General features: G+C 37.6%; 1 protein-coding gene across 1 annotated transcript in view; it reads right to left on the bottom strand.

The window, feature by feature from the left end:
• LOC696721 (doublecortin domain-containing protein 1) overlaps positions 1-14,753 on the bottom strand; it is a 70,518-nt gene that overhangs the window by 39,934 nt on the left and 15,831 nt on the right. Inside the window, exons 5-11 of the mRNA XM_077963127.1 lie at positions 14,435-14,593; positions 13,069-13,269; positions 9,019-9,112; positions 6,644-6,814; positions 4,234-4,419; positions 2,680-2,883; positions 1,218-1,410 (exon numbers count right to left, since the gene is read on the bottom strand). Of these exons, the coding sequence (XP_077819253.1) occupies positions 1,218-1,410; positions 2,680-2,883; positions 4,234-4,419; positions 6,644-6,814; positions 9,019-9,112; positions 13,069-13,269; positions 14,435-14,593 (1,208 nt within the window). The remainder of the gene's footprint in view (positions 1-1,217; positions 1,411-2,679; positions 2,884-4,233; positions 4,420-6,643; positions 6,815-9,018; positions 9,113-13,068; positions 13,270-14,434; positions 14,594-14,753) is intronic.

The raw sequence follows: 14,753 nt of genomic DNA, 5'->3' as shown, positions 1-14,753 counted from the left end.
AATAGAATTAAGACCCTTATAAAAGAGGCTTCGCACAGTGCTGGGCTCTTTTGCCCTTTCTGCTTTCCATTGTGTGAGGACAAAACGTTATTCCCCTCTGGAGAACGTAACCCTCGCCAGACAACCAGATCTACCAATGTCTTGCTCTTAGACTTCGCAGCCTCCCGAATTGTGAGAAATAAAGTTCTGTTCTTTATAAATTAACCAGCCTGTGGTATTCTGTTACAGCAACACTAGTGGACTAAGACAATGTAATCTATGTAATGGAGACATATTAAATATATATATATATCTATAACCATGAAGTAATTCACTATTTTACAAATAGTAAAATATGTAAATTTTATGTAAGAAACTTAAAATAGTAAAATATAGTTTAAAATGTATCCTAACATTATAAATAAGAAAACTGGAATACAAGAGTAGTTAAACAACTTACCCAAGGCCATTGAGCTAGCAAGTGACAAAGCTGGGATTTGAACCCTGGTATTCTGGCTCCAAAACCCAAGTTCTTAACTTCTAAATTATGCCTCTCAATACAACCGTGGAGATCTCATACTGAGAAAACTACTGAATCACTACTACCAAGACTTGCTTTTTTTTAGCAGACTGTTGTTTGGGACACACACAGTCACTGCCCTCAAACTGCAAATAGTCTAATAAGACACACACAGCTATAAACAGACCGTTACCATGCAATGTACCCAAAAATACAATAGATGGTCATTGACTGGAGCTTCTGGGAGATAGTAAAGAGTGGAGAAGACAGAGCCAGGGAAGGGGAGTTGAATGACGGTAGAAGCACAGAGAGATAGAGAGGACACCTTCCCTTCTAATAGTAGCAAGAGATTTCCATTGATCCGGCCCCCATTTCTCAAGTGGTCTCCAGTTGGTTTTGGTTCTGAGTAAGAACAAAAAATGATTATGTTCCATAACGTAGCTGAACTGTCAAACATATTTTATTAATTATACGTTAATTTATTTATTGTTTCAGTGCTAAAATCAAAATTTGCATTAATTTTTAATTTTTCTTATAATTCTGCAAGGTAAAAACAACATGAGAATTTCATTGACACTCTTTGGGTCACAAAAGTAGCTTCCGATGATTTTGAAATTCTGGAAGAAGTGACTAAATGAAATAATCATGTTTAACATTTTTATGATCAAGCATAAATAGAATCAGCTAAATGCTGTAGATTGTAGCCAACCTTCCATACTTTGAACAATTATCTGTTCTTTTCCAACAGGAGCTGCATCTTGCTTTTGTTTCTCAGAGTCTCTCTGGAGAAAGGAGTCATCTAGAGCCCATAAAACCAAATCACGCAAGGTAAAGATTGGAGTTCCATCTTTGGTATATACTTTGGAGGCTGCTCTGGCAAGCCCGAGTTTTTCCGTGCATTCTGTAAGAAGCTAGATAACACAGGCAGTAAGAATCTGACAGGCAAAAGTGATAGGGTTGGGAATAATCATTAAAAGCCTGTCATTCTAAAAATCTGAAAAAAAAAAATTGAATTTGAGAAAATAGAAAGCTGAATTACTACTGATGTTGATCTTTGATCAGAGATTATTTTCCATATTAGATTGTTCTACCTAATTTCACAACAGTAGTCCAATCCAGCTGTAAATTTCCTAGCTCCAAAAATTTAACATGGCAGCTGACATATATTAATACATTTTAGCATCAGAGTATCTTCTAAGAAATGTTCAACTTAAAAATCCACTTTCAAATTTGTTGCTTTATAAGTTATACAACTGTTGTAATACTTCATACTGATAAACCGCTTCAAAATAAATAAGTAGTTAACCTTCAAACCAAGAACTGACAGGTATTATTACCTCCATTGTGCAGATGGAAAAACAGGATGAAAGATTAAAATTTTTGCCCAAGACCATAAAAGCCAGCTGTGGATCCCTGGGTGAATCTTGGAGTTGCTAACTTCTGTATTTCGCTTAGTCTATTGAATAACAATATCTTAATTTAAAAACATATTTTCAACCAAAGAGGTGAGGGAATAGATATGTGTGCTTGCAAGGAAGTCTGCAGGGTAACTCCATATCATATCAAACATCACTTGTAAAATACATTGTTAAAGGCATTGGCCAGAGTGAATAGTCAAGATAATCACCAAGTAGTGCAAGGACAAAGCTTGGTTTGGGCCTTCTAGCTTCTCCTCTCTTCCTATGACTATGAGGAGCAGCCCCAAAGGCAGACCACATAGGTGCTCCTAACACAGCCCCCGCTTCCCCAATTTGAAAGTAAAAAAAAACATCCTATCAACAAATAAATGCCCAGATACTCCAGATGGTGAATGAGGTGGCATCTATTGGATGATTCAGATGACATACAACTTGAAGCTGGCATGAGAAACAAGGCAGAAAAAGGCATTCCGTCTATCATAAGAAGGAAGAAAATCTAGTAGCTTTGTTTTCCTCTTTCTTACAGATCTCTACTCTAGAGCCAATCTAAAAACTGAATTCTGGGTTTCTAAGTCTGTATCCACTGACATACAATCAAATAAAATGTCTTTCAGTAAACAGAGATCTTGATCTCATCAGCTTTAACTGGTGAATCTGGCCAGAGACATTTATCACTCAATCCCACTGCTTTTTCTTGTCAGAAGAATTGCCATTATCATTACCTCTGAAGATACAAACAGCATTTAAGTGATCGCCACTTACCATGGGGAATGTTCCAGCCACAATTAACTTCCCATTACGATATCCATCCCCATTTTTGTATGCAATTATTTTCACTGCCTTCTGGTGTGTGGCTGCCATGCCACTGTGAGATGCAGCTTGCGTGCAGGTCTTCATCCGTAAAGACAATAGACGTGCTTGGTAATAACTTAGAGTTTTTTCAGCCTCGTCACACGACAAATCAACCTAATTTATTTTTTAAAATAAATTGTACATTTACTCAAACTTTCTTGTTTTAGTTTGCTACACTTCAGTCTCTTAATAAATGTGTGTATGTGTGTATGGTGTCTACATTTTGCAATGCTCTCTTCATGTGTTAGAGATATTGAATACTAGAGTTGGAAGGATGTTGGATCCAAATTCTTCAGTTCCCTCCCAGGCCTGTCACTGAGCCACTAGGTGACTTTGGGCATCTGGCTTGTGTTTTTGGCATTCTCTTGTTTTTGTTTGTTTATTTGTTTTTTGCTTTCTCTCTGCAATGGCCAGAGAGAGCCTGGATTAAAGTAATCATACACTAACATTATAGATAGCCTCTGAATTTTTAACTTTAGGATGATTCCACCATATGGTGGAAGATGTTGATGAATGGGGAGGGGAATGGTTGTAGCTTTAACCACATGGTAGTAAGGGTGGTGAACATCACTCTTCTGCTTTCCCTTTTCATCCCAAACTAGGATGCTGCCCTGAGGGCAAAGTTCTGTCTGAAATTCTGTAGCATTGGAGATTCTTTCCAACCAACTCCTCAGCACCTCCTTAACATTATCCCACTATCTTCAAAGCAAACCAGATGCTTTCAGGTTTCCCAGAGGATTGACTTCCTTTCTCCTTCAAAGCTATCGCTTCTGTTGATGTTTTCTGTAACCTGTTTTTTGTAACTCCAATGCGTATCAGGATTAGGGAAGGGAGGAGGGTGATCTGGGGATGGGGTGAGCAAGCCCTGAAGAGCACACCATGCTGGAAGATATTTCACCTTTTAGGAATCGCTCCTTTTTATTCAGGCGTGTAAGTTCCCTTAGTTTTTACTTCTATAGTTATAGGAAAGTGGCAGAGTTTTTTTGTTTTTTTTTTTTTTCCTCCATGAAGTCTAAATACTATTAGACATGGATGTATGAATTCAGGCACCCCAATCTGAACAGTCATTAAAAACAACACGTCCAATTCCCCCTGAAATGTTCCATACTAGTAAAAGGAAGTTTTTCCTGTGGATATAGGCAAAAAGCTGTTCCATGAAGTAAAGATTTGTGGTTACTTCCTCACCTAAAAGCAACACTGTGAACAGTGAAATATGTCAGTAAATGATTAAAGCTGCAGAAGTGCCCAATTAACTTCAAAGAGTCTATTGAACTATTAATAGACAATGCATTTTAAATTACAATGGGGAAAAGGAAATCAATGCAGGTAGAATGGTAAAGGTGCATCTGAGGAAGATGAATTGGATGAGTGGAGATGAACTTGAGTGCAAGGCAGATAATGAATGCATCAAAGTTTCCAAATTGTTGCCATACATGCATTAGCAGAGCTCAGATCATTACATACCTCAGCCACACTGATGACCTTGAATGGCCCTTGTAAGAAGGGCTTCTGAGTCTTGGTGCCTGAAATACAGAGGAATGGAACCCCTGGAAGCAATTGTTTCAATCCCTTCTCTGTTCTCATGGATTGTCCACAAGCCAAGCAGAGCATAGTTTTTCTCTTTCCATCAGGTGAGAGATAATAGTATCCCTAAAATGGGAGACAAAGATGGCTTTATATAGGAGCATCTAAATTGTTATAGCATTGCTGTAGAACATTTTACAATATAAATATAGCACTTTTAACATCCCAAAATGCTAAATTTAAAATTTTATGCTAAATTTAAATTTAGCATAAATTTAGCCAAAATGCTAAATTTAAAAATTTAAAGTATTTCCAAATTCTGTAATGACAATTCAACACCAATGAATATAAACTGTGTGTAAAATCAGCTTCTTGGAGGAATGGCCAGCTCCAGATTTGGGGCAAGAAATATACAAGACAATGAAGGGATATCTTGTGTCCTGAAAGAGAAGAAGCCATCATCATGTCCAAAAGACACAGGAGCCAACATGAAGGAGCCTCCACTGCCCCAAAATGGGACAATTAGGGAACAACAGAAAGAACCATAACTAAAACATTTTGAAAATGTTTAAATATATAAAATCCTATGAGTTTTAATGATGCTAACAATATAAATAAAAACAAATAAACCCCAAGCAAATAAAAACAAAACTGCAACTCATGGGAGACTGTTGGAAGTAAACTGGCATCAGTTTAAAACTCTACAAACTGGCCACTAGAAATTGTGGCAGATTATTTGTAAAGATGGCCACAATAAAACCATCCTACTCTTATTTGCATGCCCTTTTAAAATGTGACATTTTGGTCCACCAATCATGAAGTAGAATCTTTCTTTTCTTCTTTCCTTGAATCTGAGAAAGGCCGTGTTACTTGCTTTGGCCAACATAGCACTAACAAATGCGATGCAAGCAGATGTGTAAGAAGTGCTTGCAAATTGGAGCTTATTCTCTTTTGGCTGCCATTGGAACCCCGAGACCACAATGTGAACAAACTTGAGCTAGCCTGCTCAAGAAGCCATGTAGTTGAAGAACCAAATGTTCCCAGCTAACAGCCTGCCAACCACCAGATGGGTGAGGGACGCCATCTTTGACCATCCCATCCCCATAAAAACACCCAACTACCAAAGAACTACCAGATGACTGTAGCCACATTAGTGACCTGGGACAAGACCAGCAGAACTGCCCAGCTGACTTCAGCTCAAATCACTGGCTCACAAAGCAAAAAATGGTTTTTTTTTTTTAAGCCACTAAATTTTCAGGGATTTTGTTACACTGCAATAGATAAGTGAGATCAATAGAAAGAATTAGGGTTCATCCTACATTCCCTTACAACCATATTTTTGAGTAGTCAGATATTGAATTGATGAGCTAAAGTCCTTCCTTCTATTAAAAGTTTAGTTAATCAATGTAGGAAAAAATGATAGAATTAGACAAAATTGACCCTTTTGAAACAAGAGGGCAACATCAAGTGAAATGTCATTGGGGAATTTTTAAACATGAAATCAGGTTGTAAACACCTGAACCCACTTATAACTATCATGACTAAAAATGGAAAATCCACACATTGCCTATGTGAGTGATAAATAGGAAACATGTGGGAAAACCTGTGAAGATTCTGGCCAAAAAAAAATGTTAAACATAAATCTAGTTACAAATATAGGACTCAATTTCATTTACAGAAATTATGGGGGATGGGGAAACAAGTCAAAGGATGCCACAAAGAAGAAAGTAAACAAATCCCATTAAGGGGCATTCAATATGAAAATGGAGCCAGACTATGCCAGTGAGTGTCACATGGAGACCTTATTTGAATCTTGACACAAACCAACAAACCATAAAAAAAAAATTTAGGGCAACCTGGGAAATTTGATTAAGGATAGAATATTAGATGGCCAAAGAATTATTATTAATCTTGTTAGCTGTGAGAATGGCATGATGAGTGTAAGTCAGAAAATGTCCAAAATTTTTAGAAGTATGTGTTTAATATGGAGGTGAAATAATATAATGTCTGGGGTTGGCAAACATGGCAAAACCTAGATAATAGTTAAATACTAATGATAGATAAATGAAGACTTATTGTCCTAGTCTCTCTACTTTGAAATATGTATGAAAATTTCCATAATAAAAATTTTAAGTATGTTAGATTAATATAAACTACCTAATTCGGTTTTTTCTCACAATTTTCCTTCATTCTTTACTACTAGAATCAGAGTCTAAGTGATTTCACTCAAAAATCAGCATTCAACTTGTATGATCATAAAGTCTTCTAGGGAGAAAATTTTTCTTGTTTTATTAAATTACTCTCTTTTACCCTATTTTTCTTTTATCTTTGAGAGGAAGGAACCACTTACTGGTTGATCAATGTTTTCCTCTTTAATCACAGATGATGTACAGACGCCAGCATAATTTGCTGATGTAATTTCCTTATCCAAGGCAGTGCTATGAAAGGCCACAAGTGCTTTTATATCTTTCATGTAACGCCACTTTTGATTGGCAGCTCCATTGTTGTATGGCTTATATTTCTGAAAAAAAGAGGCAAAATATGGAGGCAAGTGAGTTCATGGGAGGGTTATAGTAGTCTTGTTTTTCATTGCATAAATCCAGAAAGTGCAGAGAATTACTCATAATCCCACCATGCAGTAACAACTACTACTCTTGAAATTTTAGTGATTAGATATGAAATCTTTTTTATCTTTATAAATACACATTATTTGATTTACAAAAATAGAATCATAAAATGCATACAATTTGGTAACTGCAATTTTTTTTCTTAACAATATTCCCTGAACCTTTTTCTAACATCTTGTAAAAATATATACCATTTCATTGTAGGGATATTTTACTAATCTTCAATAGTTAAACATGTAGGTTCTTTCTCAAAATTTCTCTAAAATAAACAAATAGTGTAAATAAATATTTGGGAAATCCATGATAATTTTTAGGATGAATTTCTAGAAGTAGAGTTGCTGATAAAAAAATCATTTTAAAGATTATATCAAAATGCCTTCTAGAGAAATTATTTTACTTTGCACTTGTGCCAATAGTATACTAAATGACCCATTTTCCTTACATTCTTGCCAAAAAATGGGCAATATTTCCAAAACACGAATATAATAAATGAAAAAAAGTACCTTGTTGCTATTTTAATTTACATTTCATTGATTATCAAAGAGGTTTATTTCTTAAGTACATTCAGTTAAACATGTAATAGAAACAATATATTTATTCTAATTGTGAAAGCTGGCTCAAGTACAAGTAAAGAAATAGTTTCAATTGAACAGAACTTAAACCAGTAGACTAGTCCTAATTAAATATATCATAACACCTCAAGGAACTTTTGTAATAAATAACATCTACTCTACCAAGCGAGAGCTTGATAGCAAAGAAGAAAATAAATGAGTCCCAAGAATTGATTTAATGGGTCAGACAATAAAGCCTCCCTCAGAGGTCTGAAAAACCAAAGACTGTATTTTCAAGGGACAGAAAAGGATCTAGTAGCATTAACCTGCTATGCCTCATTTTTATTATTTTACATGAACTTTAATATTTTCTCACAAACCAGTTGTTTCAATAAATGCAACACTAGCAACAAAAAATTCTTGAAAGGTAATCCAAATTACCTTGGGGTCAAATTATTTCTTACAAAATGGTAACCTTGGGAGAAACCATCCATATCTATAATTTTATGAAAATGATTAAGGTACTAAAATTGTATGTGTATGGGGTTGTATCTCACTGTGTTCTGTACTGAAGAGGCACCTGACAGAGAAGAACGTATTGTTATATGTACTGTATCTCCTAGAATAATTTTTTAGTCCATATTTTTCACCAGGATAGAAGACTTAATTAAGCTTTGATATTTGTCCAGATTGCTATGTCTCAATTTTGGATTCAGGGCCTGCAAAACAAGTTGCCTCGTTGCTATTAAAAACACAGAATAAAACAAATGTTATTTGGAGGCAATCTATTCTGTTCAACAAGAGGATGGAAAATACTGAGGAGGACACAGAAAGTAAATGCAAAGCAGGAATGCTTCTACACTTTCTCCCTTACTAGCAAAGAAAAACACATACTCGTTTAAGAGTGGTTTTGGTTATAAGCATGTGAGAATGACAGAAAAATATGAAAGAGAAAAAAAGATCTTCCTAGGTCTTTGTCCAAAACTCAAATGAAGCCAGACTTCTCTGGAGTCTCCATAAATTGTCTGGCTGCTATAAGCATTTGCAACAGTGAATGAAAAGAGAATTTCAAATGGGTCGTTTGGTAGAATTAACATTGATGATCTTGCATCCTTCGGGAAGACCTCCCTGACTAGGTTCTTTCTCTCCAGCTGCCAAGGCCTTTAGAAACGGGAGCCTTGCATATGTTCCTGATGATCAAATTTAGGTGCATCTAATAGCCATCCACCTGCCTGCAGCCACCACTGAGACCATAAGCTTCATGAATGCTGTTGGGACAATTTCTCATGCTTGCCATTGGGTTTGATTTCAGTAACTAGCATAGTGCCTGACATGCAGCAAGCCCACAATCACCATCTGTTGGATTAAACTAAATTAAGAGGTACATGAACATGTTCAATTTAAAATCTAGGCAGACTATTGTAAATATTTTAACAACATTCAAATAGGATTCTAAGACAGTTTTCTTTTCCACTACAAGGAAGCATAAAGCTTTACTTAAATTTAATTAAAAGGCCATGACTAATCTTTAGCCATACGTATCTTACCTGAACAATAACTGGATAGCCACAAACTTCATTTCCAGTCTTGGTCATAGACACCGCCAGCACAAGGTCAGGGTTACTCACCAGGTGAAAGGTCCTTGGGAAAACAGGATTAGCCACATTACAAAGTAGCATGACCAGATTAGATCTCCCTCTGTGCCACTTAGCACTGTGTTGCCTCTCAGCTCCATGCATGCTCTGTAATAATGAATGTGAATCCTTTAAGAATTTCTCCCCCACAGTAAGTGTGATGTTAAGCTTTCTCAGTAGAGAGTGCTGGAAGAAGACTGCAGGATGAAGGGGCTCTCCGGCTCTTTCTGGCTGTGGCAGGGGGTCAGCGGTTGGGAGTAAGAATACCCAGTGATGTTCTGCTCCAGCCAGGTGCCCAGGATGCAGGTCTCCCGGCACCTTCATAGCCCAGGCTTGCCTATTGTTCCTTTGCTCAGTGCCCGCCTGACATGGACACCACATGCTTCAGGCCTCCTAGTGTACCAGCACCCCATTCCCTCTGCATGCTGGTGTGCCCAGCAACCGACTGCACCCCCCTATATGTTCCGGAGTATTATGTCCTGCTCACTCAGTGTTATGGTTTGAATGCCCTTCCAAAACTCATGTTGAAAATTAATTCCCAATGTGGCAGTATTAAGAAGTGGAGTCTTTAGGGGTGATTGGATAAAGAGGGGTCTGCCTGGATTAATCCATAGATGAAAGGGCTAATGGATTAATAGGTCATCATGGGAGTGAAACTAGTGGGTTTATAAGAAAAGGAATGTGACGCCATGTGTTGTGCTGTATGATGCCCTGTGCTGTATGATGAGCTGTGCCATCTCAGGGCTCTAGAGAGTCCCCAGCAGCAAGAAAGCTCTCACCTGATGCACCCCTCAACGCTGGAATTTCCAACCTCAATAACTGTAAGAAATAAATTTCATTTCTTACAAATTACCCAGTTTCAGGTATTTCCTTCCTTCCTTCCTTCCTTCCTTCCTTCCTTCCTTCCTTCCTTCCTTCCTTCCTTCCTTTCTTTCTTTCTTTTCTTTCTTTCTTTCTTGAGATGGAGTCTCACTCTGTCACCTGGGTTAGAGTGCAGTGTCACGATCTCAACTCACTGCAACCTCTACCTCTTGGGTTCAAGCGATTCTCCTACCTCAGCCTCCCGAGTAGCTGGTACTACAGGCATGTGCCACCACACCCAGCTAATTTTTGTATTTTTAGTAGAGACGGGGTTTCACCATGTTGGCCAGGCTGGTCTCAAACTCCTGACCTCAGGTGATCCTCCCACCTCAGCCTCCCAAAGTGCGGGGATTACAGGCGTGAGCCACCGTGCCCAGCCCAGTTTCAGGTATTCTGTTATAAGTAACAGAAAATAGACTAAGACACCCAGCCACCACAGACAAACTGGCCAGGCATGCCAGTAAAACAGCTCTGCAATTCAGTGGAATGGAACCATACCTTTTCTAATGAGTCCTGAACCCCAGCCTTGGGGAGGGGACCCCATTGCAAGTTTATCCTTTCTTGGGCAGCCTCTTTCAGCCATAGGGTGATATATATTATACACATATGTAATGTACATGGGTATATATACCCTAATTTACTGCCTGGGTAAAATATGGAGGATAAAAAGACTGTGGTTAACATAAATGTAATTTTCCACTGAGTTCTACTGCATAGTGTAACGCACGGTTCTCTAGGTTTCATCGGCTTATCCAAACAAATGAGTTTTAAAAGCCACCCATCTACATGAAAGAGAACAATATGCTAAGGGAAGATGTGCAATAAAGCTCAGAATTACTGTTACTGTGCAAACACACTTCTGCCGTGGGACATATATGATTCTGAATCATGCCCACACCTAATCAACAAGACTTCTGCAAAACCTCTCTTGTCCAAGTCTGTCTGGGTGTTCCTAGAGGGTGACTTGTGCTCATGAGCAAATCCTGTCCCACTGGGTCCCCAATGCTCCACCTCTTCTCTCTGGACTCTGACATTTCCCATGAGGGATCAACCAATATCACCATGTCCCTTCCACTAACTGCCTCTCTTTTCCGTGGCTTGACATGAGGAGCTCCCAAGATGACAAAAGTATAGAATGTTCTGCAAAGTGGGAGGAGATGGAAAGAAACTGTCCTTCTATTTTGTGTTACACATGGTTAGATTTTCCAAGGCAGTGCTACACATGACCCAACATCTCATAGAGTTTTAGACTGACTTATCTTTTTTGTTTTCCCTTAAAGTCTTCTCCTTCTCCTTCTTTCTCCACAGCAGTCATAATGAAAGGAAGGAAGAAAGAAACAAAACAAAACAACACTGACAGACACTGAGTAAGATTCAGAACTAGTATTCTCTTCCAATGACCAAGTAATCCTGGGTCAAACTCATGCAATGGCTTTCTCTTGCCGCAGGGTCACATTCTCATTCCCCATGCATGTCCACCCAAATTTATCAGCCATGCTCAAATTCCAATTTAGGTTTAAGCGGGGACCTCTACTGTAATACAGAAAACCGAGGCAGTAATATAAATTGCTAAATACAGTGTAGAAATGAGGAAACACTAGGATGTTAGCTCCATAAGGGTAAAGATTTTTTATCTGTTTTGTTCTTCGTAAAGCAACAGCTCCTAAAACACTGCCCTCAATAACCATTGGTAGCTGAATGAATGAATTCTGGTTCCATATGGCAAACCATTCATAGAAACAAAAGCCTGCTGTCCTACCTCCACATTGCAAAGGCAGCTTAGCCCAGGTGAATGGGGTAAAGAAACACTTTCACCAGGTCTGTCTACACAGTTGCTTTTCCCATATTTTCTAACAACAGCCCAGCAAGTTCTCCTTGCTGGAGGCTTTGCTCATCTCAGTGGGCAGAATAAGACCAGCTCCTCTCCTGCCCACGTAGGGCCCGCTGCTGCCGCCTGCTGAAGCTTGTGCAACCTCCCTCAAAGTACTGATTCATAAGCCTTTTCATCACAGAACTTTTGAGAAGCCAGTGAAAATCTCAGCTCTTTCCCAGAAAAAAATAAATTGCACAGATGCACAAACATACATTTTGTACACTATTTCAAGAGATTAAAGAGGTCCCTGGAGACCCACCATATCACACTAATGGTAGAATTTGAAGCAAACCAATCTAAAAAACAGGGAATTGTTTTCTTTTTTGTTCATTAAAGAAATGTTCCATACGCACCAAAAAAGAAAAAAAGAGAGAGAGAGAGAGAAATGTGTAATCAACCAGCATGGACCTAACAGCTATCAACATTTTGCCATTCTCGTTTCATCCATTCCCCTCAAGTTTTAAAATTTTTGTTCATGATAGAATGTCTTACAACAAATCTAAGATAGCTTTTAATTTTATCTGTAAATACTACAATATGTTTCCAACTTATCAGGACTTTTTTTTTTAACATAACCATTGAACCATTATTGCACCCAACAAAATTAACAGGACTTCCTTAATGTCATCAGATAGCCAAGCTGTTTTATATTTCTCCTGATTATCTCAAAAATAACTTTTGTACAGTACTGTAGTTGGTTTAAATTTGGATCCAGGACCAGACACTGAATTAGGTTGATATATTTGCTAAGATAGGAATTAGTTTATACTGCATGAGTGGAAATCACAAATTGGTTATTTTATGAAGGTGGAGGAGAGAGGGGAGGTGTGTGTTGGGGGAAGGATGGGGAGTAAGTTAATGAAAAGTATCAAAAAAATTGAAAATTGGGGACTTTTTAGAATTATTTGATCTCTTCATTTCATAAAAATGACATTGATGAGAGTTTGGTCTTCAGTCCAATGGCCAGATAAAACTGTATACCCAGGAGATCAGAGTGAAAATTCCTTCTCTGAATCTGATTGTAGATAAATTGTATGTAGCTTACCTAGCATTTACATTTGATTTTATTCCCTTCCTCTTCTTTGGCTAGGATAAAGAATTATCAGCTAAGTTAAATAGAAGACCCAGAACTCTCAAATATAGTTCAGCTTGTTCTGTGGGGTCCATGCTAGACTTATTAGGATCCTATTCACCTTTTGATATATTAAACGCAAATATAATGTGATTACCTGCTGTCTTCCTGATGTATCCAGCGCTGATTACTACCATCAGATTTCTTCTCCACCAAGACCACCTCCATGCCTGACCGGAGACTGGGACCTTGAACCCCCAAGACTAGCTGAGGAGCAGCAAGGCTTATAATCTGCCCATCTCTGTATTCGAACTGCTGATGGCAATGCTTGTGCAATTTACTATGCTTTGGTGAACAGCTGAGACAAAGAAACCTCCATTAGTGGCAGAAAAATGTCTCATGCATTTGATCCTGCACTTGATGTGCTGGGGATTATAAGTTCTGTTGGTGAGAGCTCCAATATGAACCATGTGAATTTGCAATGATAGACCATAGCATTAGAATGACAGCAACGCTACTAGCACTGCACTTCTAAGCTGACATAAGAAGTAGAATTCTGAGCTTATTTTGTAACAGAAATAAATGTTTACCAGGAGAATATTTGAAAATTCATTAGCAAAGAGAAAAGAACTTCAGTTGACAAGGTAATTTAAAGAGGAAAAAGTAAAATTTAAAATTAAGTAAGAGAACAGGGCCAGGGGCATGTAGAATCAAAACAGAGAAATAAGGGAATTCTGTTCAAACTATGATTGTTTCTATCCTCTGTCTACAGTATCCCTCGAAACAGAACACCATTCTCCAAGTTTTAAACTCACCTCTGACAATTCATAGCACATCATAAAATAATGATGAATTAATAATTTAAATGGCTCTCTTAAGGATCTTATATTAAGCAGAATTAACATGTTACATATCACAACACATTGTCAATTAATCTATAAACATCTAATAGGCCCCTACTATGTGCATGGCCTAGTGCTAAATGTTGAAGTGTCAAAAACATTTAATTCACATGTTCCAGTAACTGCTGTAATGTCAAGTATCTAAAGATTATGAAATAATACAAAGTATTAGATTATGAAATAATACAAAGTACTATATATTCCTGTCATTTCATTGGACATTGACAAAAAACATTAATAAGGAAGAAACTGCATTTTCTTAATTTCTTAAAAACATCAGGGCATCTTAAATGCTTATTCATAAGTTCACTCGCACACTCATTCAACAAATATACAGGCTCTGTGCTAAGTTGTCAGGAGGCAAAGGTGGATAAGCATACTGTTTAATAGAAAAAACACAAATGAGTAAGAGATTATATGCTGAGCAAAATAAACCAAAGAGTAAAGGACGTCCCTGCAAAATTTCATAAATATTTTAATCAAAACCATAAGACAAAAATGTGCATGTTGATAGAAACAGCAGCTAACAGCAGTGAAAACTCTTAGGAATATATGTGTCCCAAGGTGAGAAAACTAACACTAGACAGAAATCTTTAAGAGGATTCCTTTGCAACTTTTTACCTGTATTTCTTCTGTGGTTCCACATTTTCAAAGAGCCCTTTTTCCATTTTCTTTGGAAGACTGTCATCCTCATCAAAGTCATGCGAAGCTTTCTGCCAGGCATACCTGAGAAGTGTGTGACAAGCCTTCATTCGAAGATGAGCTCTTGCATGTGAATCTCTATCAGGGTTCAGAAGCAAACACTAATCTAAGAAATCTCATTTGTGCTCATAAAATTTTTTTCTGAGGTGTAGTCTGATCATATTCTGCAGGATGTTGGTGGATCTATAAATCTTATTTCCATAAGGGTGCCTGATATTTGAAATTCACATCTTACTAA

The sequence above is a fragment of the Macaca mulatta genome, chromosome 14 (genome assembly GCF_049350105.2).
Source record: "Macaca mulatta isolate MMU2019108-1 chromosome 14, T2T-MMU8v2.0, whole genome shotgun sequence".
Lineage (NCBI taxonomy): Eukaryota > Metazoa > Chordata > Mammalia > Primates > Cercopithecidae > Macaca > Macaca mulatta.
Note: the sequence above shows the minus strand (reverse complement) of the source record. Positions and strands in the feature narration are given on the sequence as shown.